At 40.3% G+C, this 27,011-nt stretch overlaps 1 protein-coding gene across 4 annotated transcripts in view; it reads left to right on the plus strand.

Annotated features, from left to right (window-relative positions):
- The window catches only part of grik4 (glutamate receptor, ionotropic, kainate 4), a 347,454-nt gene that overhangs the window by 277,347 nt on the left and 43,096 nt on the right, over positions 1-27,011 (plus strand). For all 4 annotated transcript variants that reach the window (XM_085184287.1, XM_085184286.1, XM_085184288.1 and 1 more), the window contains 3 exons: positions 9,115-9,276; positions 13,449-13,601; positions 14,475-14,579. In XM_085184287.1, the coding sequence (XP_085040413.1) occupies positions 9,115-9,276; positions 13,449-13,601; positions 14,475-14,579 (420 nt within the window). The remainder of the gene's footprint in view (positions 1-9,114; positions 9,277-13,448; positions 13,602-14,474; positions 14,580-27,011) is intronic.

Consider the following 27,011-nt stretch of genomic DNA (forward strand, 5'->3'; position numbering starts at 1 on the left):
CACAGACGATGACCAGACTCAGGCCTAAAGGTTTGAGCATGTTGTAGCCTTTGCCCAGAGTGACAGGAGGGAAGTCATTAATTAGCACTTTATCATTAGGAAAATCAATATGCAATTTGCAGGAATGTTACTCAATCATAGCCTACTGGAGTCTGTTTTCTCTTTCGCAGCGATACCACGCTGGATAAGGGGTGGAGAGGACTTGTCTTTCTTTTTTTTTTAAATTGTCAGGGATGATTATCACTGCTGACAGCTCTGACTTCATCTGCGTTTTGCAGAGCAGAAAAAATGAAGCCTTTAGCATCGGAGAAACTTTGGTAAATGCCACGTGCCTACTTGAAACTGCACTGATCAACATTTTTAACCAACAGTGTATAAAAATAGGTCTTTATAAAAGACCCAGAGAGATATATGACACTGCTCCGCAGCTACCCTCAGACTGAACTTTTTGGGTCTGTTAAATCATCGGATCAATCATATTTTTTTTCCTCAAACTGGCTTCCTCACCACAAAGCAGAGCAGTCACACTGGAAGCTAGCTTTTGAGCTAGCTAAAAGGCTAAACATACACTCGACTGATCTGGAAGGTGTTGCCATAAAGCTGCCTGCTTAACTTATGAGATCAGATCAAGCCTGTTAATGCTTGTGGTGCTGTTTTAAGTTGATGATCTGTCCAGGATGTTTTGATAGAAACGGATCAAAAATGTTGTGAAATACAGTTAATGACTCATCTATTATTAGTCATATGATTTAATGCAAAATGTACTCAGCTTTCACTCCAGTGGCACATTGTGGGACTTAGTGCAAGTTCATCATGTTAGAAAGTGAAATCATCATTAGAAAAAGTCTTTGAATTGCTGGTCCAATTGCTGGTTGAAGAAGCAATACAATTGAGTAGTTTAAAAAAGCACCCTTCTTCTCAAACTCTCACAGTATTCTTGTTCCAAGGAATGAAAGCCAAAAAATTTGATTTGTTACAACATTGTGTCCTGCTCCCTTCACAGACAACGTAAAACCGCCTCTGTGTGAATGTCCCGATGCCCACCTGCGCAAGAGTACAAGCACATCACAGTCTCTGTCCTGAGAAAGAGACACCTCACAGGTCATAAACCAGTGTCTTTACTCAGCTCTACCCACAAAACACTGGTTTCAACAGTAAAAAGTCAACTTAAGAAGCCAAATCGGAGACTTACTAAGAAGAAGAAAAGATTAAGATGAGTAAATGAATGCAGAAATTAGAGAAAGGAATCGTGGAAATTAGTATCATGAACAGACAAATATGAATTTGAAGTGTTTTGGTCAAAGAGAGAAACATTTGAGAGACATAAAGATGTGAGAAATGTGGTAGTTGGGGAGTATTTGAGTCATTGTATCAGGTAAGAGAGGTAAGAGGCAGACTTGTGTGCAGGCCACAGGGGCCAGCAAGAGGTGTTGCTTGCAGCCAGGTAAGGCAGCTGCCTGGGATAGACCCGAGCTCCCTGAGGGCAGTGTTGCCAACTTAGCGACTTTGTCGCTATATTTAGCGAGTTTTCAGACCCCCTAGCGACTTTTTTTCTAAAAAAAAAAAAAAAGTCGCTAAAAAAAGACGTGAAAGCGCATATCGCTTTTACTCTCAACAAGCAGCGGGTGCTGTAACGCAGTCAGTTCTTCTTTTACTCTGTTACTCTTATGCTGTTTTGTGGATCACAAGGTTTAAAACTACTTATAAACACACACACACAAAGTAACTCCACCAGAGTGCCTATTTCGGGTCACTTTTGCTGGTCCAAACCCGGATTAAGGAGCAGGGTTGGAATTGTGACATTAAAAAAAACAATAATCGCTAAAATAAATTTAATTTGTAGTTCTAAATAAACTCTAAATGCATTTAGGACTTTTTTTACTCACTTTATGTCTCTTCCACGATGTTATTTCTCTCTCCAACAACGTAGGTTACAATTACATTAGCATGACCAATTATGCAAATTGGGTGATGACGTCATTTAGCGACTTCTAGCGACTTTTAGGACAGCCAATAGCGATTTTCCTTACTGAGGAGTTGGCAACACTGCCTGAGGGAGACCGACCTTATTCTACTAGCACCCATTGCAAATGGTCTGTTTAAACAAAGCTAATGTCAACAAAAAAGCCACTTAATAAAGAGGAGTAGTGAGCCTTCTGGGAGCTGAAAAAGAAAGGACAAAAGAGAAGAAGAAGGGGGAAAAATACCCAAGATAGTTTTGAATGGAGAAGAAAATAATGATAAAATATTGTGCTAAATAGCTGGTAAGTGCTAATGGTCTCACCTTAAGTGTCAGGGAGAGACATTCAAACAGCATAACTTCCACTAGCATCACATGATTTCTCTTTTTTGCTGTGACAGGAAATTTTAATTACCTAGTGCATCCAGCTTTGTTGACCTGATGTGACCGAGTCAAGTACACACAGCTAGGAGTCAGAATCAGGGGACTAGCAGTTAGCATAGCTAGTATAGTGGAAGAAAGTAGAAGCTGGTAGTTTGAATATTACTACTTGATAACCAGGTAACTCCGTGTTTGTTGTTATTGCCAAATTAAACATAGTCTCTGCCATTTCCAGAATAATGTTACCTGTTGCTGTCAGATAATTTATAGCATAATAGTGATGAACACAATAGCATAAGCATGACTGAGGAGGAGGAGGACCCTGATTTTGTTTGGGCTTAAGCAAGTCAGATTTTGAGAAGTAACAAAGTCATTCTTCAGGTTGTGCAGCTAGTTTTAAAGGATGATCTCACTCAAAAACTACAAAAAAAAAAACTGGAAATATGTCAAGGATAGAGTGTGAGAGTGTGCTATGTGTGTATGGTTGTAATTCATTACCAGTTCATTGATGTGGTTTAAAGTCTGTGCTTGAATTTGTTGTTAATGAAATAGCAAAGTGAGCTGAGCCAAATACCTCCTTGTCAAGGTTGGTTGCCCCTCCAGTCCATATGCTTTGGCACAGTCTCTGATAAGTGAGATCAAAAACAAGAAAGGCTATCAGTCTGCTTTCTAGTGCAGTGCCATACCCTGTGCATACTGCTTGACTGGAGCAATTTTCCCCTCTGCAAAAAAAAGTAAACATTGGCAGATTATTGCAACAAAATGACGGCTAGTGAGCAAAAGGCATGCAAAGCTAAAATTGGATGATTCTTGGATTAAATAAAAATTTGAGAAACAAACAAAAAGAAAGAAAAAACACACGAATGAATTATGAACTTACCAATTGTTTCTGAATACCATACCAAGTCATTTGACACATAAAATTTTGAGTTTTTGTCAACTTTTCTGGTCGACCATGAAGTTTTGAGGTAATATTTCAGGCCAGAAAAACTGTCTCCATTCATAAAGGTGACACAAATAAGGGGGGGTAAAAATCCTAATTTTATCCTTCTACAAAATTAGAAGAAGGATACGCCAAATATCCTTTGGCGTATCGCCTTGAGGCGACATTTGTTGTGATTTGGCGCTATATAAATAAAATTGAATTGAAATTGAATTGAATACAAGATGTGAAGATTTTCTGTTTGATAGCAGATTTGAAACATCAACTTTACTGGTTGCCAGTGTTTCAGTGTGATGTTGTGTTGCTCTCAAACAGCCCAAAATTATTTATTCAGACTGTATTTCTGCTTAGTAAGAGTCAAAACATTTAATCTACTTGTGCGACAGTCCTTAAAACTCATTTAATTTATGTAGAAGCCGGTGAGTCAGTGAACGTGTGACTGCGATTCATTGTTCTGACTCATTTGCCATTATTGCTGCATTCCTGTCTGCTGCCAGTGACCGGTACTTCTCAACTTCAGCAAACTCCATTAATTTTAATGCCACTTTTAACTTCTTTTAAGAAGTTTTTCAAACAGACAAAATGTTCAGATGACTCCAGCTCATTGAAATGCTGAGACCTTTCTTATTCAGCATATGAAAAAAAAGGGACAATATTGAAGCCGCACTCATTCCTTAACATTCCCTGCACAGCATGCATACAAAAGTCTCTATATAGCCAAACTTGCATTTGAAAGGCTTATCTAACAACTTTACATTTCTGGTAGAGATATCGGCGTTTCAGTAATACGGTGTTGTACCACGTGTAGCAGAGATGCATCCCAAATCAGCGGAGATCCCTGGTGGCTAAACAATCGATATAATCTCAGCGTTTCTGTTCCGTTTAGGGAGATGTGATCAATGAGCGAGGACCTGAAGGATGCTGGCTGACTTAAAGAAGTTTTTGATTCAATTCCGTATTCACTTATCGGTTTCATACAAGCTTTCATTGCAAAGGAATATGTCTGTGCATGGACGCGGATGGCAGAGAAGGAGGAGTAGGATTCTTGACAGGGTGTCCACCTATAAGCACCATCAACCCTCCTGGGATCTCATTATTCGCTGACTTCATTGTTATGAACACTGAGTGGTCACACATTTGGGTATTTTTGTAGGTGTGTGTGTGTGCGTGTGTGCATGTATGAATGGTCCAGTTATGTGAAAAGACCAAAAAAGAAGAGAGAGAGGAATCGTTGAAAGCCAAAGGATATGAAAGACCATCTAAAATGATGAAAGAGAAACTGAGAGAATAAAAAAGGAGTTGCAAATAAAGGGTAGATAAGACAGGGGAGGGTTTTCAGAGGGAAAAGGGTGAGAATTGAGGAGGTGAAGCAACAGTTTTTGGTTGGTTGGCTCGGGTCCCGACTGCTGATTGATCTCCAGGTGACAGCCGGTGTCAGGGGCCCTCGGCCAGGCTGTCATTCCCTTGCACTCTTACACCCTTGCACCCCCACCTCTCATCTTCGCTCTGTCGCTCTCTCTCTCTCCACAGTGCATTTTAAGCTCTCACTTGTGCCAACTAATCTCTCACCTTCTTCCCTCTCCATTGATTCAACCTCTAGCTCTCTCTCTAGCTCTCTCACTCTTTTTCTCTCTCTCTTTGCTCCTCATCATCATTCTGTTCGGCCGGCCTTTTCACCCCCTCGGTGGTGACAGTTGGTTTCTCTACTGCTCTCCTCTACCCTCCAGCTCTGCCTTTTTTGTTCTCCCACTGCTGGGAACCAAATGCTAAGCACTGCCCATTTCACACCAACTATTTGCCATGCAAGATGTGCTCGCGTGCAGGGCTTTAGTGTGTGCTTGTGCGTCCCCGTAACACGTATCCAAAAACATGTGTTATGGGGAGAAAACCCATGATATAAATCAATAACGGCTCGGGGTCACGTTAGGCAAGCCCGTGTAATGTCCTCTGAAGTCATGGGATCACAACTCCCCTTGTGTCTGTGTGTTTGAATTTGCATGTGCAAAGTGTCAGCGTCTGTGCCCTGAAAGCCCACAAATGCTGCACACCAGTTTTCTTCAGACACTGCCTCGGGATATTTTTGTGACCTTGGTCTTCAGTGACTACGTGTGTGTTTGCTGCTCAATTATAGGGATTTCATTTTCCTGTGTGTGGGCATGCTCATGCGCTCTCCAGTTTGTTTTTGTGCGTGTGTATGCACATGCATGCAATCAGGAACCCTTGAGGGGCATGTTTAATGATAGGCTCGTTTGCACAGCTTTGACTCTAATGATCTATTAAAGTACACTTAACCAGTAATTATATGGACAGTCCCCAAAGGCTTATGAGGCCCCAAAAGGGCCTGCTGAAGAGGGAAGAAAAGCCCATGTATTTAATGGAATGCATGGGAATTGATAATGCTGCGGCTTCAAACTTTGTTTTACGTTTCTAAAGATAATAATGAATGAATAAATAAAGAATAGGTTCAAAGGAGACTTTTCTCCTGCCATGATTACATGCAATGTTAAACTTGAGACAGTGATTAAGTATTCCTCAGGCTTCGCGGAGGAACATGTAATCCCTGTCTTAGCTCTCCTCTTCTTCCCCTGGACTTGCAGGACTGTATATTTAGTTCCAGCCTTGCAATTAAATCCACTTTTACTGTATGACCATTTTACATTGTATCTATTCAAAAGTCAAACGCAAACTTATGAGAGCCAGGCTAATAATTTCTCTGAGTTAAATGTTTTGAAATTCAATAGATACTAAAGATCAGGCAGTCTCTTTCCTAACAAGATCGTTAGACCATTATTCTACTCATTAACAGGATTGTCTCCTGAAGTTCAAGAGCAGCTAGAAGCCCCTTAAACTTCAGTGCTACATCCTCTAATAAGGCGAATTTAAATGTGTTTCATGCTCTGCAACTTGAAAGTCATACTGGGCCAGGATGAATAACATTCCAGTCAGGGTGGAATTAAGCAAATAAAGTGTGCTTGCATAGTGATGGAAATGCAGGACTGTAAACAGGAGCTGTTTTCAGTTAGTGTGTTGACAAAAGCATTCAACAAACATATAAATCGTTACACCTCTTATCAAACACTTCACCGCACACAACAGCCAAACAACGCCCTGCTATCTCCCCTGTTTATGTTATTTCACCGTGTAGTTTTGTAAACAAACATTTGAAAAAGCTGTATTTCTTGAAGGAGAAGTCAAACTCTCTAAATATTGTTATAGTCCATATCCACCCACTTCATCAGGTACACCTTGTTGAACCTACTTTTTCCTCAGAATTGTCTTGATTTTTCATGGTATAGATTCAACAAGGTGCTGAAAACATTCGTCAAAGGTTTTGGTCCATATCGACGTGGCAGCAGCACACGACTGCTGCACATTTGTCAGCTGCGCATCCATGAATTTCCAGGTTCTGTTCATCCAAAAGGTGCTCTGTTAGATCAGGTGACTGTGGAGGCTGTTTCAGTAAAGTGAGCTTATTTTCATGTTCGAGAAAGTCGTTTGAGAAGATCTGAGCTTTTTAAAGTCATGTTTTTTTTTGCAGGAAGCAGCCATCAGAATTCAAATGCCGATTCTTCCATCAGGCCAGGCAACGTTTATCGAAGCTTCTGTTGTCCAGTTTTAGTGAGTCCATGTAAATTGTTGTGGCACCCTATGGGGTCTTCTGCTGCTGTAGCCCATCTGCTGCCAGGTTTGATGTGTTGTATGTTCAGAGATGCTCTTCTGCATACTGTGATTCTAAGGAGTCACTATTTTAGTTACCTTCCTTTCAGCTGACCTCTGGAATCAACCACTTTCACCCAGTGAGTTTCCACCACAGGATATATTTACTCTTTCTCTGGCCTTACTTTGCAAACCCTGGACATGATTATGTTGGAAAATCCCAGCACTTTCTAAAATACCAGCTTGTCTGGCACCAGCAACATTCAAAGTCACTTAAATTCCCCCATTTTGATCCTTATTTTTAACTTCTGCAGGTCATCCTGACCTGGTCTACATATATGTAAATGCACTGAATTCCTGCCATGTGATTGGTTGATAGCTATTTGTGTTAATGAGCAGCTGATCGGTACATACCTGATAAACCATCTTATCATATTCCTAACGAGAATGATTCCCTACTACAGTTAAACTTTATGGAAGTTGTTGCTCACAGTTATGATTTCTGGTGCCCAAGACTGAACTTTCACATCATCAGTCTGATTTTTTTTTCCCCAGCTGTAGAAATGAAAAAAAAATGTAAGCTGACGTACATGTAATGAGTTTTATTTGTCAGGAGGTAGAAATAAAGATATTTCAGAACATTGTTATTCATGGTTCACACTCTAAAGAGTTAAGCTCTCACTTTTATTATCAGTGTTTGTCAGTGTTGCTTGTTTTTATCAGCCGCCTCTCCCGTACACCAGCATAACAAAACATTTGGGATTTCCTGGTTCCTGGAAGATTGGTAATAGGAATAATCAGCCTTCCACTTAAAGGTTAAATATACTCCGTCTTCCTTCCCTGCAGTGTGTCTCTGTCATTGCAGTCAACCACCAGTGTTTTCAGAGTGGAGTGATTCATGCTGGTTCTTCTTCTTTTTTCCACCTACCTTCTTATCAGTTATTTAATTCACTGGCCTATTCACTCTTTTTTTGTCTGAATGTCCATTATCTGATTTTCCTAATCCCCTCTCATCCATTTTCCCATTTTTCATTTTGCTGTTATTCTGCGCTTCAGAATTTGTAAGCTTTGATATCTCCGGGAGGCCATAAAGCTTTTTGTTTTTTCATTTATTTGTTTATTTATGCTTGTTTGTTTTTTAAGAAGATTTTTACCAAATCCTGATGCCACACATGAGCTGAGTTACTACATAGCAGATGTTGCCTCAAGGGATATAGTTAGCAGCTTTTATCATTATTTTTGATTGGCACGTAATTGTTTGCCCACTGCTGTTGCCTTCTTGCATTTACATACATATTTTGCTCTTTTATTTCTATTTACTTGCAGTGTATTTACCATTTCTACAGACGCCATATGGCCATTTGTTCCCAGTGTCACATGCTGCCCCACCCACTCACCATCCGCTCAAACTTCTCTTATCTTCACACTTGTCTTGGTGGCAGGCACAGAGGTAGACTGGGCTTGGTCTGGCTGTCACAAGTTAGATGGCACAAAGGGCTGGAAGGTGAAAGCTGCCACCTGAGGTGGGGTTTTGACACCTCTATTAACCTTCAGGAGACATCCATCCTCAGTCACGCCCCCGCCTCCTTTCTCTCCCCTGTTCTTCCTCAGCTCCGTCTCACCCCTGTCTCGTATTCCCCAGGCAGCGGGGAAACAACTTGTCCCTGGAGCAAAAGAGCCAAATAACAAACGACTTGTGTTTTCCTCTCCTCCCAACCTGGATGATTTCAATATGTCATGGATTTCTATCTCAATTATTGGTCTCTGTGACCTTTGTTGTTTTCCCCGAGTCTTTCTCTGCCAGTCCGTCTCTCTAATTGTAACCCATTAGCTTTGCAGTCTGGCAGTCATACCTGTACATTTTTACAGCCAGTGGGAGAAAAAATCCATGGGTGTTGTGCAGCGCTGCTCGGTAAAATTGTGGCTCTGAACAAATTGCTGCAGCTTTCTCATGTCAATCAGCCGGAATAATTGCAGTTAATGAAATGTGAATCGGACAGATTAAATCGGATGTAAAATTGTTGAGTGAACAGATGCCCTTTTTTACCTTGACAATAATTCAATATATCATTGGTGTAATTTAAACAGATTATGGTAGACTGTAGCAGGGTATGACAGCTCATGGCTAAGCGGAGCCCATAATCTTGTGCCTTACTCTCTTTTCTCCCTATAGGAATTCTCTTTACTCCGACTGGACGACGTGGCGGACCAGCGAGTCAACATAGTTGGTTTTTCCGTCTTCAACAAAACTCATCCCTTCTTCCAGGATTTTGCGCTAAGCCTCAACCGCTCCTGGCAAGAGAACTGTGACCACGCACCCTTCGCCGGCACACCGGTTAGTTCACACAACACAAATACATGACGTTATTTACAGTGAAGACCGAAGTTACAGGAAGAATAATGCAGTCCAAATTAAAAGATAATTAGTTGTTCCAGCATGCTTCTCTATCACAAACTTACCAATTAAAACACTGAAGTCACAGAAACCTCCAAAATACTAGGAGAAATATACAGGGATAGCATTTACTCAGGTAAGTGCTGTAATTTCAGGTGTTGCTGTAGGCCATTGTTGTTTCCCAGACAGCTCATTAGCAGCATTTGGCGCCCTCCTTTAGAATTACCTTTAGAATGGCATCTTCCTTGTTGAATTTTCTTCAGAAGAAATGCACACAGGAAAAGCTACTTACCTTCACAGCATCCCCCCTTAAATCAGCCACTGTTCTCATCAAAATGCTCTCTGTAGCTCAACATTTAAAATAGTGTGCACTACCTGTGTGAATGAGTGACTACAAAAAAAGCTTTGTTGCGTATGTGTAAACTGAAGGTGATTGCAGATTTGTTTAAATCTCATGCCGGCTCAGCAGGGGCCACAAAATAGTGAAGCACATGCTTGAACATGTCGTACTATTATTATTATTACTACACTCTGACATATTTTACGACATGGCTTATCGAGTTTTCTTTACATCAGACTCACTAAATACAGTGTTGTACAGTGTTGTATCTGTTTGTGGTTTAGCGCCTGTTTATGAGACTAAAATTTATGACTATTCTCTGACTACCCAGTAATCCCTCTTAAAGCTAGACACTCCCACATTTGCTCAATAGTGTCTCTCATTAAAAGCAGCTTCTCAGAGTAAGTAGTACAAGTGCACCAGCTATTAGACTAAACTTCTGCTCTTGGATAATAAAAAACAACAAAAAAAGCTTATTGCAGAATATTTTACCGGGAAAAGATGAATATACGTCACATTACACTGTTCATATAACAAATCAAAGTTTTGATTTTCATCATTTATTAGCTTTGAAGTAAAACAAAGAGGTTTCTTCCTGTTAAAGGGGAGTTTTTTCTTCCCACTGTTGCTAAGTGCTTGCTCATACAGGGTTACCTGATTGTTGTTCTTTTTGCTTGGTTTAACATTGTAGGGCTTTGTAGCCTATATCATAAAGCCCCTTGAGGTAACAGTTGTTGTTAATTGGGATTATGTAAATAAAGTTTAACTGAATTAAATAATTTCATGTATTTTTACATCTTAAACAAAAAAAACCTTAAAGACAATATTAAAAAGTGATGTAATTTATATATCTGAATTCAATATATTCTCAATATTGAGAAAAGCTGTAATGCAGATTTGTTTTGATCCTTGTAAATGTTTTTTTTAATAAGAATAATCCACCTGAGTGCAAAAAGACTGCCACTACTGCAGATTTCTGTTTGCTCAGGGGCTTCATTAGGAGCCAGATATTCAGTAAAGTCAGATTAATGAATGAATCCCTTCTGTTTGAAGTGAAGAGACATTAAAAAATGAAAGAAACACCCATCTCTCGATTTTTGCTTCACACAAATTGGATGGTGAAATAGGTTAAGAACAGTTTGAACTAGCATTAAAAATGCTGCTTTGTGCAGTGGGTCACTCAGATACTCACTAAGCTTGCAGCAATTAGGACTTGTGGCTAATTATCTAATAACCAGAGAGACTAAAGGCTGATGGGAGCAAGAGCATGATTAACCCGTTTAAAATGCACATGCGTAATATGCTGTCTTTTTAAACGTTCTCTTATAAACAACAAATGCAGCCACTGGCCTATATGTGTGTTAGATTGCACTGATGCATTTAAAGATATCTGAGGAAATGTAGGCAGATAGGTTGAAAGTTTATATGAGAAGAAGGTTTCGTGGGAGACAAATTGTGCTGCATTCAAACATCTCGCAATTGATATTTATAGTCTCACATCAGTATTGATTAAAGTAACCGCACATAGAATTTTTCATTAGAGAGTGCAGCTCATTTATATACAAACAGAGTATAACTAGAAGAAGCCTACAGGTCCAAACTGTCAAAACAGCATTGATGAGTTGGACTGTTAGGTACTGTGCTAGACCATAAAACCCCACTTCAATATTTACAGGTTTAGAAATTAAGACCAAGTTTGTTCCTTTAGGTCTGAAGTCATCATTTGTATTGGAAAATTACAAAAAAAAGGGAAAAAGTTCATGACAGCTGCCTTTAAAGCGTGGAAATGCAATAATTCTGTGTGTTATTGGCTAAGACATTAAAAAAAAGCACAGATTTCAGAAGCTGCTGATATGTTCTGTTGTTTAGCTCATGTAATTATAGCCTGCTGATTAAAGTTAGTCTTAAAGAATAAAGAGAAAAGAAAGATGTGGTAAGAAAGTGAGAGAAACAAGAGTGATACATGGGCGCCATTTGTAAAGTGAAACATGCTCAAAACCTTACAAAAACATGTTTTTTTGAGTCATTTTTTACAACATTTAGTAAAATATTTGTAACTTTTCATATTTAAAACACAATTTTAAATGTTAAATCTAAATGTTAAATCTAAATGTTACAGGAAACTAAATATTACCTAACATGCACGGATCAACGGAAATACCAAAATAAAAGCTTTACGAAAACCTTCGGTGCAAAAAGTGTGCCGGTAGTGGTCAGATTAAATTTGAATGTTAACTAAATATTTAGTTTCCTGTAACATTTAGATTTAACTTTTAACATTTAGATTTAAATATAATATTTAGATTTAACATTTAGATTTAAATACAATATTTAGACATTTAAGATTGTGTTTTAAATATGAAAAGTTACAAATATTTTACTAAATGTTGTAAAAAATGACTTGAAAACATATGTTTTTGTAAGGTTTTGCGCTAAATGTGGAAAAATGTTGCCGTTAATTTCAGCATGTTTCACTTTACAAACGGCGCCCCATAGATACACAGATGGGTAAATGCCAACATATTATTAGCTTTACATCAAATTCACAGTACAGTTCCCTGTACAACAATATAAATGGAGACGAACTGAGGAAACATCAGTATGTGTAGCAACAATATTGTCTTCTGTACACAATTGCAGCACTAAAGTCTCTTCCTGTAAAGTAAAGGCTCACAAAATTGAAGATATTTATAGATACGAGTGTAATACATTCACATTGTCATGTTGACTTAGCAGCCTGGCCTTGGTTCCCACCACAAAGATAAATCAAACTTAAACAGCATAAACCTGCAGCTGTAATATCCTCACAGTCTCAAAGAGCCAGCTCACCCCAAACTCAACTTTAATTCTTTATATTTGGCCTGAAGCTGCTGAACCACACCGTCCAATCATATCACTCTACAGAAAATGGTGCTTCTAACAGCATGACAAGATAATCATTGATACATTAATTACATCCCCATCAGGTGATCTGCACTGTTAGCTTTTTAGTTTTTTGGAGGGTGAGAGGATGGGTGTAGATAGTAAAAATAATATAATTGTGAAACAACTCACAAAAAAAGGTTTGTGTATTGTTTAATTTTGATTTAATTTTATTTTTTGAAAGATGTAAAATGTAGGAGGCAATCCTGGGGTGAACGGTGCCTTTAATTTGCCAAAAGCGTTAGTCAATTCAAGGCTGTGTAATGCATCAGAGTTGTGCTGTTTAATGGCTGTTTAGTCCTGTTTGGCCTCCCAGATTTACAGCGCAGCACCATCCCCCTCAGCCTTCTATCAGCATCAGTTTAATCTGTAGTTCCATTACACAGATGTACAGCACTGAGGCTTGGGATTTTACCGAGAATCTAATGCAAAGCAGCGTGCATTTTAATAAAACGTACATAGCAGGATGCTGTGGCGGTGACTTTGAGGCTGTTTGTACAGAGGAGATGAGAGGAAAAGCTGCTTCTCCCACTGTTTTTTGGCCCAGACTGAGAGAGGCAGGCAGTAATTGGAATGGTCAGGGTGTGCCAGCTTCATTGGGGATAAGAGCAGGAAGGACAGAGTCTCTCCGAGAGATGGAGGGAGAGAGATGATTTTCAACACTGTCAGCAGATCAGAGTCTTTCTAATGATCTAATGGAATAATCTTGCTGCCACACGAGGGATGGGTTAACCCCTCGCTAACCACTAACCGCTGATATGTTACGCTTGTAGTTTGTGTGCTTTGGGTTTTTGCAGCTTTGTGTGTGTGTGTATGCATAATACATTCACCTGCCTCCTTCCCTCTGCAGCTCTCGTCAGCTTTGCTCTTTGATGCAGTATACGCTGTGGTGGCGGCGGTCCAGGAGTTGAACCGTAGCCAGAACGTTGGAGCCACTCAGCTCTCCTGCAAGTCCTCCAAGATCTGGGAGCATGGCACCAGCCTCATGAATTACCTGAGGATGGTAAGGCTGCTTCTGCTGGAGAATGATTGAGATTACAAGACTGTCCAAGCTTAGTTTCAAGGAATGCTTGAAAAGTTTGGAAAAATCTGGATTTAGAGTTAGGAAAGGGCATTGGTACAGTCATCAGTCAGCTAGGTGACTCTGTCCAATAATTTAACAAAATTCATGTACCAGCACCTCTAATATTCACTTTTAACTGCTGTCAGTAAACATATGAAAGTTTTGTAATACATTGAGAAGTACTGCCAAAACTCTAAAGCTAACAAGTTTTGTCAGCTTTACAGGCATCAGAAACTCCTGGAAGTCACTGAGGCTGTCCCCAAAAAGTAGCTTGTCCGATAATACTAATTACTTCATTACTGCTTTTCTTATATATTTCTTTGGATGCTAATTGGATATTTTAAAGTCTAGATATTTTTACTGACAGCAGATAATGTCCGTGCTGTCTTCTTCTTTAACGATATGCTCCATATCGACTAGGTCAGTTTATCTCATCTCTACATTATACTGAGACACAGTGGAGGAGGGGAGATAAAGATGTGCTGTCAGGGAATAAAATGTGTTTTCCTGTTAGGGCGAAATGACTGTAAGTGACGGAAATACTTAAATGTGACACGTGTTCGATATCAGACCATTTGTCTTTCTCACTCTGAGAAAGAGGGCACAACTAATCACTCTTCTTTTTTGCCCTAAATTGAAGCTGTTACCAGCTTGTCTCCATATTCTTATTTTAAATATGACAAATAGTGCTCAGGCGGCTCATACAGAGACAGCAGCAGTAAAGTAACCTCAAGTCATATTCACAATAGGTACCGCCGAGAGGGAAGCAGACGGGATATCTTTTAACATGTGTGCCGTCTCTTTGTTGGATAGGTAGAATTGGAAGGTCTAACAGGGCACATTGAATTCAACAGCAAAGGACAGCGGTCTAACTACGCCCTGAGGATCATGCAGAACAGCAAGGACGGCCTAAGGCAGGTAAAGTACCTCCATCACACAGATCTGATGCTGAAATTATCTTTCTTTAGATTAAATAGGTTTAGGTTCAGCTAACACTAGCACTTCCTAGCGGTGGTAAAATGTTCGTGAGATTGGTTAAAAAGATTTATACACAGTTTTCTTATTATTTCTTTAGTGACCCACACAGATTTGCTCTTTAGATATACACTGGCTATAATATAAATGTTATTGCTGAACACAAAGCGCTCCGGCACAGTCCTGTTCCCAGTAGAGCAGTACTTTGGGCAAATGTTTCAGTTGTCTTTATAGCAGTAAGGCAACTGGAGCTGGATCGTGCAGCAGGGAGCTGTGATAACGCTTGTTCAGCTGACATCTCTTGGAGCAAACACTCTCCATTATCCTACTTGCAAAAGGTTGAGGTTCCAGAGGACAAAAGTAATTTCTAGGCGTGCCTCTTTGAAGGTGAAACAATCATATTTTTGTGGGAAATAAATTTAGGTAACCACAGATGTCACCTTTAAAGTCGGCTTAGCTCCTGCTCTTTTTATTATTAGTTTTAGAAACATGGCTATATATATATATGCCAATACTAATGTCATATGGATCAATTAAAAAGAAATTATCTGAAATGTAACTGTTACAGAATTACCAGTTAACAATATAAATCTGAGGCTAAACGTGATCTTTCTTTGTGGACGAATACAAAACCGAGAACTCAAAGCAAAGTTGAAAACCAGCCGAAGTTCTGTTAGCAGTGTTATGTAGGTGTTTGTCTTGGGTGCAGTTTGGATTTCACCATCACGGTCTTTTGTGCAGTAAAAATAAACGTAATGACCATATCTCCACTCCTCAAAAGCTGTAGATCACTTGTTATTTTCCTTCTCCCTGCATAGGAACGGAAATCAAGTGATTAACTCAAGTGCTGAGGAAGAAAAGAAGCAAAATTTAGGGGGAAACAAAGCTAGATTTTTTTTATCTGTCTATCTATCTGTTTTTTTCTATCTGTCCACCTTGCAGATAACTGAAGCACCGTTACAACGCACGTAACAACATACCTGTAACTACTGTATTTATCGCTAAATTTACAACAGTAATGTGTTACATTACTGAACTACAGAAAAATGTTGTGGGATTACAGTAGCACGTTACACCAAACATAGGCTGGGAGTATGTGGAAGTAGCAGAGCTATTATTGACTCTGATTACATTTAAAACAAAATCAAAAGAAATGAATCCAAAAACTGAGGGAAAACAGTCTCAAATCCAAAGGATAAACTCAAACACTTGGAATTCCAGGAATAAAGTAGGGAAATCACATAGGGAACACACTAGGAATGACAGAACAGATGCACAATATGCAAACTAAAGCTATACTGTAAATACACATGAGGTACCAGGGGAATTGAAAACAGGAGGGAAACTAACCGTAGCTGAACACAATAAAGGTAAAAGACAGAGACAACACATGGTCGACAAAAACTATAAGAAAAATCGAAGCTGAAACTAAGAGCTTAAGACTCAGAATACAAAAGATCATGTTCAAGTATGAATTATGAAAGTGAACTAAAAATCAAACAGAATCAGGGTCCAAGACCCAGAACCATGAAAACAGTGGGCACTGGAAGTAGACAGCAATCTTTTTAAAACAAACTATATACATAAGCAGGTATTTAATTCCATACTTTACCCTGAGCCACCTCACACAGTCTCGAAAAGTAGTCTCCCTGGGCAATTCAGTGTATGCCTGGGTACATCATTTCATATAGTTTCTAATAGATTAAGGACATTTATAGGGATTACAAAGAATAAAAAGAGTCAGTAATCAAATGTAAGTGATGAAAAGCTTTTAGCAACGTTGAATATGGTCTGTTAATGAATGGATAACACAGCTTCTGGTGCATTTGAGCTATGTTCTATATCTATTATTCAGGGGCTGAAGATGTTATAGCAGCGCTTTTTGATGCTTCATCTGAAGGATTACCAAATTTGAAAGCATTAGGCCTCAGATCTCTAATATCTTACTTGCAGCAACTGTTTGTTCCTGCAAAGAGGAATTTTTAAAACCCCATAAAGAGGTTTTAGCATAAGTTTCTTTTATAACCAGTCTTGTTATATGGCTCTTAATTTTCCACAGCGTAAGCGGTCTTTTTTTAATCTATTTGTCAGAAATGGGAAAATGCAGAACACTGACTCTTGTCCTTTTCTGTCTGCTGACCAATCATATTAAAGTTCACTGTCACTCCCCAGAGTCTCATTTTAAAACCTGTTCAAAAGGTTTGGATAGCCATAAATCCTATAATCAAAACTGTCACCCCAGTACATTTTATCTTTGGAAAAAATGTCTGAATATTAAAATAAATTTGAAATTCATAAAATTTGTCTACTTATGTCTGCCCGATAAAGAACCCCTGGCCAAGTGTTTGGTAAAGCAGGGAAAAACAAAAACACTGTTTCAAATTCAAGACTTGCTGGGGGGAAGTTTATTCAAGCAAATTGATAGCCCACTGTACCCTCCCATCCATCAGCTCCATCTCCAAATGCCCAGTGGGGCCAAGCCGTCACCAGCATTAAAAAGCTGTGGGTGATCTCCCAGGTACAAATCTTGGTTATATGTGAGGCAGAAAGGATTCAAAGGCAAACATCATCACACAAGCAGCAAAAGTTTTGAGAATCTGTCTGTTGTCATGTTTGCTTTTATGGTAGCAGCCTGGTAACTTTGGGCTTTAGAATATTTACAAAGATAGCACCTCTCACATGAGACACACAAGTATAGTTCATAGTTTTGTACACTGATGTTTTGCAACAGGCACTGCAGCGTGGTTCATGTAGGAAACTGAGTAATGTGCGTAATACAGTTAAAAGGTTGTGATTGTGTATGAAATGGCTTATATATGATAGTGCGTCAAATTTTATACATGCATACAGGGACATGACATTTCCTTTAAAAATAAAATGGGTATTTTTATCCATAAACACTTCGGTGCTGGGCAAGAAATACATATACATATGGTATGGTTTGCTAGTGCAAAGGCAAGTGTTCGTTTAATAAACAGATTATAAATGTACACACATGCATGACCTGTGGATCATATTTTAATGGACTGTACTGTAGCTGGAATTCTAAAGCAGGCAAATCAAAACAATGAGAAAAAAAACAATGTCTAAACCAGCTCAGTATTTTTGAAATACAGCAGCAATAATTCTTTTATTCTATTCCTCTTATTGTCTATTACTCTCTCTCAGTATTATTCAGCCAATGGACTTAAAGTCTATCATCTTCCCTTATTATGTATTCCCTATTTTGGATGCCAGGACTCAGTATTTTACATTTCATCTTGACAGCCGATGTCTCCTGTTCCCTTTCTTACCTACAGCATTTTAAGTAGTTGTTGTTACTCTGCTTTGCCACTGATAAGGTAGGAACAGATTTGATAGTACAGAGACGAGACTTCACCGTATTTCACAGCGCTTCAAATCTTTTGACCCTTTTAGTTGAGAAGATCTCCTTGAAAGCGGAGATTGAGTTCCCGTCTGAGTGTGAGGGCAATCTTATCCAGGCAACCCATGAAACAGTCAGACACTGTGGCCCATCTGCATTTTTTAACCTTGTCTGTGTTTCCTCATGTCCCCTTTTTTTAGACTGGCACTAGTCCAGTCAAGCAGAAGGATGGATACTATCAAGCCTAATGTGATGATTTCAACCAGAAGCATTATAAAGACCCTGCTTTATAGTTATGGTAATGGGAAAAAGCAAGGTGTTAGACGGGGTGGGGGGTGGTGGGGTGGGTGTTGTTTGATTTGTTGAATAACACCTCCCACATGCTTTTGGGTTGGGGCTGCCTCAGCCAGGCAGACACCAGAGGTGCTAGGGCCTTGGCAGAGATAAGCAAGGTGGCCCGCTGCCCACACATACAGTCACACCTACACATGCAGTTTTAGCCGAATATTTACCAGTATGCACATGACAAGTTGATACTTCAGGTCTTTTGTTTTGTAAAAATAGAATAGCAGCAGCATTGTCTACGATGCCCACACTGTGTCTTGCCAATGAATGTGCATTAGGGAGAGGTCATTCATTTAAAATGCAAGCTGAAAAGAAAAAAGAATGTCATGCATCAGCCAACGCTGTTGGGAAATAGACAGCAATGAGGCATAATATGCACAGCCACCGGCCTCCATTTCTCTACCCTGCTTCCTCTGTCTTTCCTTACCCAGTGGCACCCATCACACCCTCAGTCCTGTGGCTGCACTGAAGATCCCCAAACATGTAATCATCAGTTCCTTAGGGGCACAACACTCTACAGCCAATCACTGTCACAAATTGAACTTCTCTGGCAGGCATTTCACACATTAGAACAGTTTGCTGCTTCTATCTATCTATTTGTCTATCTATCTATCTATCTGTCTGTCTGTCTGTCTGTCTGTCTGTCTGTCTGTCTGTCTTGCAAATAACGGAAGCACCGTTTCAACGCAAGTAACAACATAACTGTAACTACTAATAATCTACTTACCTGTTGCCCTTGTTGTCCCCGTTGCTTCCATACGAATTAAGAAGTCGCAGCTGGGCCCTACCAATCAAGTGCACTCAATTAACTGATCATCAGTAAGCATCTCTGTGTTTGTTGGTGTGGAGCATTCAAGTTTGTGTTAACAATCTTGTGGACATCCCTGCAAATTCACCCTTGGGTTAGACTATGCAGTGTTCAGAGAAGCAGCAAAAAACCCAAGAGCTACATTTCAGAATTTACAGGCCTCCAGGGCTGCCAGGAGAAAAGTGTCTTCTCCCTCTCATCTGAAGAAACCATAAGACTGCTGAAAAAATGCCCTTTGGACAAATGAGACCAAAGTAGAGATGTTTAGCCATAATACACAGAGCCACAAACACAGGGTATCAGCACACACACCTCAGATTAACTGGCAGCCATGTAGCCATAGTGATGGAGGGGTGATGATTGGGGGGGGGGTGTTTCTTGCAGCCACAGGACCTGGGGGCCTTGCAGTCTGTATACCAAAGCATTCTAGAGTAAACTATGAGGACATCTGTCTGACAACTGAATGAGGTCATGCAACAGGACACCAGCAAATCTACAACAGATAAGAATCTATGTGCCACAATGGTCCAGTCCAGGCAGTAACCTTATTGAAATGCTATGGTGGGACCTTAAGAGAGCTGTGCATAATCAAATGCCTGCAAATGGCAATGATGTGAGACGCTTTCCATTACATACGATCATTTTCCATTACAGTTGAGTACCACCTCAATGTGGGTGGGGTCATTATAGCAAGGCAGCCTGAATGTCCCATGACATCATTTGCATATGACACAAACACAACACAACAACGGAGGACATCGAGGCAATGGTTTCACCTGCTGCTGAGCTTAGCTTGGATTGCAGTGTTGGTTTGTGTGTAGCTATTTCCCCTCATTGCTGGGTTTCAAAGATGGTGGGTTTGACTTTTGTGAAGAAGTCGCTCTCATGTTTCCTGGTCAAGTAGGTACTAAAAAAGTACCTGGTACCAGGTACCTGCACTGATTGGAAAACCCTAAAAATCAAACAGAGTCAAGTACAGTCAAGCTGAGTAGGTGCTGTTGGAAAAGAGGCTTAAGTTATTGCTCAGGCGAAAACCTTTTCGGATGAGTGTACATCTACACATCTATCTTTACGTCTTTACCATTTCATCAGTCTATTTATACCGATCAGTCGGCCTAGTCACTAAACGGGGTTTGTTTTCTGAATTATTTTATAACCTGATGATAAATGATAAATGATCAGCTCTGACTCGAGTGGTAATCAGCGTTTGTGCTGGAGCACATGATTAATATGATTTGGAGAAACTCATCAAGCTTTATTTTTACATCAAATACTCTACCCATGCGTCAGACCTCCACATCTGTAGCAGTGAATGACAATGAGGCTGTACTCATTCTTTCTTTGTCTTCTAAAAGACAAAAAAAAGCAACTTATACAATAATATTTGCATCAACTTTGGGCTTTAATTAGTACTAGTCAAACTCCAAATGTTTACACTTTATTAGTACTTTACTTTCAAACCTTAAGTCAGAGAACTAGATAGTTTTCTTTTTGCTTCTTTAGCAATTTTGACCAAATGAGTCTGATTCGAGCTAAGAAGCGTTCCACCCAGAGCGCGTTAACTGTACGAGTTTAATTTTATCACATTTTGGCAATTTCTGAAAACTTGAAACCATTTCACATGACAGTTCAGTTAACCTACCCTATTTCCAGAATATGATGCGGCTGCCTCGTGCAATAATATTTGTTGTTGAGTCTTGGCAGGCAAAGTAAATTTCCCAGCTGCTCCTGCGCCGGCAGCCAGGTGGGCCAGCGATGATGGTGAAGTTGGCATGACTTTGTCCGTGTTCTGGCCGAGGCACCAACACTAATGCTCAGAGGAGGTGAGAGAGGCAGGTGAGGGGAGAGAGGGGAGGAAAAAAATGAGCGATGAGGGTAGAGGCTGACAGGCAGAAAGTAAATGAGACAGAAAGGGCGCGCAAGAGAAAAATAGGACAGAAAGAAAAGAGGCAAAGACAAAGCTGTAAAATCAGAAGCGGTAAAATTATAATCTGCACAGAAAATAACAACCGGGGCTCTGTTTTTTTCATTCCTGTTCTACCGGACCTAATATTAAAGGCAATGACAATGACCTCCACCCATATTTCTAACTGAAATGACTAATCATTTCATTTTAAGACACAGGGTAATCCTGTTCCACAGTGGGTCTTGTGTAATGAGCTAGATGAAGAAGTACAGCACAAAGAACTCCTTGGCTTGCATTTTAACGTGAACATGTTTCTGGGGGAGTACTCTCCAGATGGTGTGAACACCGGGGTTAATCTGTAAAACACTATCAATCTGGATATATACAAATAGATAATGCGACTCAACCTGTTCTTTTGAATGCCGGCTGCTTTCTTCTCTCTCCAGGAGCATCAAATGATGACACTGTTTCCTGCTGAAGTGGATTACAGCAGTTTGCTGTTTGCAGGATCGGTTCCCATTTTTTTTATGATACTGGGCTACAGCAGCTGTAGGACCTCTGACTGATCTAGCAACCACCAGCCAGTGTGCCTGCGTGTCTTCATCTGCATGCATTCCTTTTTTATTCATACTTGTGTGTTTGTGTGTTTTTGTGAGAGCTTATGTGAAAGCATTGATGGGGTTGGTCCCATCCCCTGCTACCTGCTTTCCTGGCTCTGTACACAATCATACACAACAAGCCCACCACCATTTATGGTGGTTTAGCGGGGCCACAAACCCTTTCCAAAACAAACACACTGCAGCAAAGACTGACTCTACGGTCCAGCCGCTCTCTCTCTCCAGCTCCCCCTAGCCTCTGTGGACTGGCCCTCATTTTCTGCATGGAGCTCAATGACAGCAGCACGCCGGTTAATTGGAGGAAGCTGTAAAATGAGTAATTATTGCAGTTTGGATTAGGCAAGCTGTTGCCTGTTACTGCTAGGCTCTGTTGTGTGAGAGCATGTGAGGATGCAGAAGAGGGTGCTATAAAAGCTGCACAAGGCTTTCAGTGTCCTGTGTATTTGTATGTGTTTGTACGTGCGACATGCACATGGTGAGCTGCAAACTCTCCTGGCGACTTCTTGGAAGGAAGAATATTGCTCATTAAGCTTTTTAATGGAGGCTTTAAATCACTTTAGCGTGGAAGCCACCTGAGGGGTGGGCGGAGGAAAGGGAGGAAGAAATAGAAACTGTTGAGGTGGTGGCTGAAAGAGACCATGATGCTGGAAGTCAGTTAAGAGCATGTTAGACCTGCACACGCTGGCCATGAGTGGGAAAGACCAAAGGCCAACTGCAGCATGACTTGAGGCAAATTGTTCTCATTATTGAGTCCAAAGCTGCTTGGCACAGTTTGCGTGCAGGATTTGACTTCGACAGTTATACACAGGCGTGTGTGTGTTTTCGTTTAAAAGGCTTCCAAGGTTGCTGTGTATTGGTATTTGAGCTGAGCGGAAACTGCCTCAGCTTTTCAAAGGTCAAAGAACAACAAAAGAATTTGAAGCGCTCTGTTAGTGACTGAAACTCTCCTTTATTTTCATGACTCATACCATAAACATAACTCAAAAACATGTTGAGAAATTGAGTTCTTTCCTTTCATTGTTAAAACTGATGGGACAGAAACGGGCGGTGCTGTGGTTAGTAACCGTCACCTCACACCAACAAGATTGTGAAGTGGAGTTTACATGTTCTCCCTCTGTCTGTGTGGGTTATCACTGGGTCCTCTTAACTTCCTCCCACAGTACAAAGACATGCACGTTAAGTTAATTGGTGATTCTAAATAGACCGTGGTTGTCTTTATGTGTTGACCCTGTGAGAGATCGCCAACCTGTCCAGGGTGTGCCCCACCTTTACCACCCTGAATTGCATAAATAGAAGAAAATGGATGGATGGTAACAGAAACACCACCAGCCCAAGCATCTGCACAAGCTGGTAACCCCGAGTAACTTCCCCAACTCATGCCTTTCTAATCGGGGCAGATTACGTATGATTGGGCAAAAGGAGTGATGTGAATGATCCAAATATATGGAACCAATTTCTTTTTTTGTTGGCACAACAGTCAAATTTATTTTGTCTCATTTCGCGCAGTTTCATGTGTGGCAGCCACTATTCAAACCATTTGTTTTGCTGATGTAAATAAACAGTCCTCGGTTGCTGTGCGCCTTCCTTTATCTTGGATATTGATTTTCTTTTTTTTTTTTTTAATCTTTTTGTTTTTTTGGTTCTTCATTCCGCCGAACATATAGTGAATCTTTGCGAGATCATCAATAAACTGTTAAATCATCCAGACCAGCCTCCGTAGACCCTTTCCAATTTCCTGTATTATCATTCGAACATTTACAGCCAGATTGCTTTTTTAATAAACTATAGTCCCCGTGTGTCCTTGTGTCAAGGTCTTTAAAGATGGAGCGAGGCAACGGAAGTGATGAAGTAAGAGGAGGCTCTTTTTATCCTCATCTGCTTCCCTTTATCTGAGGGGAATGCTGAGTGCCTGGAATACCCTAGACGCATAAAGGCACATGCTTTCACTCTCGGACACGCACAGGTACTGAGTGGGCACCACTTCAATTTGCATGGAGCTATTTGAGCTGTGTTATTTACACAAATACCTCCCCCTGTTAAAGGGTGGATGTGCTCGTACAATTTCTTTCCGTTTTCTATTGGATTTATTTATTTTCTGTCAGCACTGCTCCTGCGTTTATTATGGCAATCTGCTTTTTACCTCCCCTCCCCTTTTCTTTGCTCCCAACCCATCTCTCAGAACACTATTACTCTAGCTGCCCCCGCTGCTGCAGATGCAGATGTACTCAATTCAATTTCCATCCACTGCTGCAATGTGAGGGAGAGGGACAGGTACCTGCCTCCACCCTTTTTTTCCCCTTTCCTTGAAGGGCATTATCATAGGGGCCTGGTGTAGCTCAGCACACCATGACGTGGCTTGGATCTCTTTTTCCGCCTCAGGCTCCAGCAGAGATGAGTACATCTTAACCAAGTCTGATAGACATACATGGTCTAAATACACAAGGACCACTGCTAGATCTGCTGCCACTAAGGTTAGAGTATGTTTACAAAGTGAGGCAGGCCTCTGATCTGCAGCTGTGCGACTCAAGCATGTGTGTGTCCACATAAGAGGGAACGCTCATGTCTTATTTTGTAGCAGCGCATTTACACCAAGTCTAGCTGTTTTAATAGAATAAAGGACCTCAAAATGTTCTTTTTAAACAAGGTGTTCTGGTGCTGTATATTTCCTGGCCCGACTTTTGCTCCTGGGTCTTTATTAGGCTCAAAACCTGATCTGACAGGGATGTCAAACTCCTTTTACATTGTTGGCTGCACACAACCCACTTTGATGTCAAGTGGGTCGGACCAAAGAAACTCCCCTTTCTTTTAACTACGCGTTAACTACCCATTGTAAAAAGATGAGTTTTCTATTGTAGATAGTTTTAGTTTTACTGTAATTATTATTACCTTACTTTGGTGTAGTATGAGCCATGGGTGGGGGGGGAGGTCTTATCAGTAGGAAAAGTTAGAAGACTTCCAAAGTTAATGCCCCCCTTCACATTTTACAATGCCATCCAGTGAACCGGATTGGAGTGTTTTTGCTAGGCCCATTCTGGTCCCGCGGGCCTTGTGTTTGACACCCCATTCTTCAAAATCCATAAATAACTTGTGAAATTTCAAATCCACGAGAACGGCTTTCCAGACAGGAACAAATATGGCAGCAAAGCAAGTATGTGGTCTTCGTTTGAGCTAAAGCTGCTATTTGCCAGCAGGGGAAAACACATTGTTGTGGTATAAATCTCACGTTTCTTTGCCAGTATGCAATGCAGCTGCATTATTTCACTGTAAAATAAAATTGGCCCTGAAATTTTGCAGAACATCTCTGAGGAGCGGATCCAAGATCCTGCTGGAAGGGCTTTTCTTAAATGTATTTTACTATATGTGTTGCAAACTATATCCTAGTATCAGCATTCACAAGCAGCGCAGGACCAAATATTTGTTCTTAGCATCAAACTGCTACAGCTGGGTGTGTGTGTGTGTGTGTGTGTGTGTAGTTTTTTAAACATCCTGCTGTTCGTTTCATTGTTGTTGTTTTTTTGAGGGAATTTTTGTGAAGACTAAAAGTATACATTATTTTTTCCCCCAGGACATTTAGATGTTAAAATCGTCCTTGTCAAACTTTAAATTAAATTTGTGATTTTTAGCAAACACTTTCCTTTTTATCACTTCCTCAAGCAACCTTTTGCATGCTTTCTTTGTTTGTTTTTTTAACAATCAGTCCTCCCCAGAGTAGCTCCTTCTTTTTATGTTGCTTTAATCTCACCAGCATTAGTGATGCTCTCTGATCAGCGCACACTGACTTTTATTTTTTATCATACCACCATGTAAACTTAGAGGAAAGGTTTGGAAAAGCCTTTTAGTGTAGGGGGAGAAAAAAAGTGCCCCGGTGTAGGAACCTGTTACATAAAGTTTAGTTACAGTAGAAAAGCTACATGGCCTCTTGCTAATGTCACAAAACTGTGGATTGGTTTACGAGCGGCTTTGTCCCCTCTAGTTTATTGCGCACAAAGCTGTCTCTGTTATGAGCGCTGCACACAGTCCTGGAGGTCAGAGAAGCTATGAATTCTAAGAGAAAACTACTTGTCTGCTAGCAAGTCTTTTTCTTATTACATTTCTCCTCATTTCATTTTCATTTAATTTTCTTGAGTGTGGATGAATGCTAATCGCAAGTCACAAATGTAATTTAATGTATCACTTTTGAAGTGTGATTAGAATGTCTCGCCTAACATGAATGGGTTTGTGCTGATCTGTGCACCGAGCGCCTTCGCAGACTGTATAAAACTACAAGGCTAACTCTATCTGACGTGCTTATTTCTTTCTCTCGCACTCACACACACATACACGCAAGGATGTAGCACACTTGGAGACTGTGTCGGATTTATGATACAGCTGTTGATTTAAATGCCTGGGACAGACAGCATTGTTTACAAGCCACATTTGTTGTCTTTTGACATATTCTCCCTCTGGACATTTTTTCTTTCACTATTTCTGTTTTGGCCAAGATTCATCAGAAACCTTGAAGGAATTCTTCAGCCTCTCGAAGATAAGATTTAAAACAGCTGCACCCACCCCCTGAGTGCAAGAAACAAGTTTGAGGCACATTTGGTGGAACCAGTCAAAGCAAGGCATTCTGAATTGTAAGCAATCAAATGCAAAATCAGTGCAATCCTCCTGAATCTTCTCAAAATGTTCTTCCCCGTGCTGAATCAGTGACTGCATATTGAAATTCATATTGAATTTGTGGAAGAAGAGACTCACACACCGGCATCCTTTTTGTGTGTCTCCCGTTCTAGCCTTTGTTTGGTCTCTGGGAGACGTACAGCAGTCCCCTTTCCTCTTTTGTTTTTCTCAGTTTGCACTTTGCAGGCTGGAGATGGGGAATAGATCAAAAGCAGAATGGATGAGCTGTTTTGCAAGATCCCCAGTCTTAACGGATTTCAAGGCTGGGTGAGGCTGTGTATGTGTTGCTTGGCTGCGTGTGTGTGAGTGTGTGTGTGTGTGTAATATGCATGTACATGCAAATTTATGTGTCTGTGCCTGACTGCCTATGTGCCTATGTGCTGACAAGTTTGCTGCTGTGTCTAAGTTTTTATCAGTCTACCCAGCGCACCCTTGAATTCCTACCCAGAATCTCGATATACTCTAATGTAGGTGCAGAACAACCAAAGATGCTTTGTAACTGTATAGGTATTGTTTCATTTGTTCTCTCTCCCGGGCATTCTCTGCTCTCCAGACAATCCCGGTGAATTCTTCAAAGCAGTCCCATTTGATATCATACTCACATTCTACGTGATCGCTGTGCTTTTTTTTTTTTTTTTTTTTTTTTTTTTTTAGTATTTTGTAACTTTTTGTAAAA

This window comes from Neolamprologus multifasciatus, chromosome 14 (assembly GCF_963576455.1).
Source record: "Neolamprologus multifasciatus chromosome 14, fNeoMul1.2, whole genome shotgun sequence".
In the NCBI taxonomy this organism is placed as follows: domain Eukaryota; kingdom Metazoa; phylum Chordata; class Actinopteri; order Cichliformes; family Cichlidae; genus Neolamprologus; species Neolamprologus multifasciatus.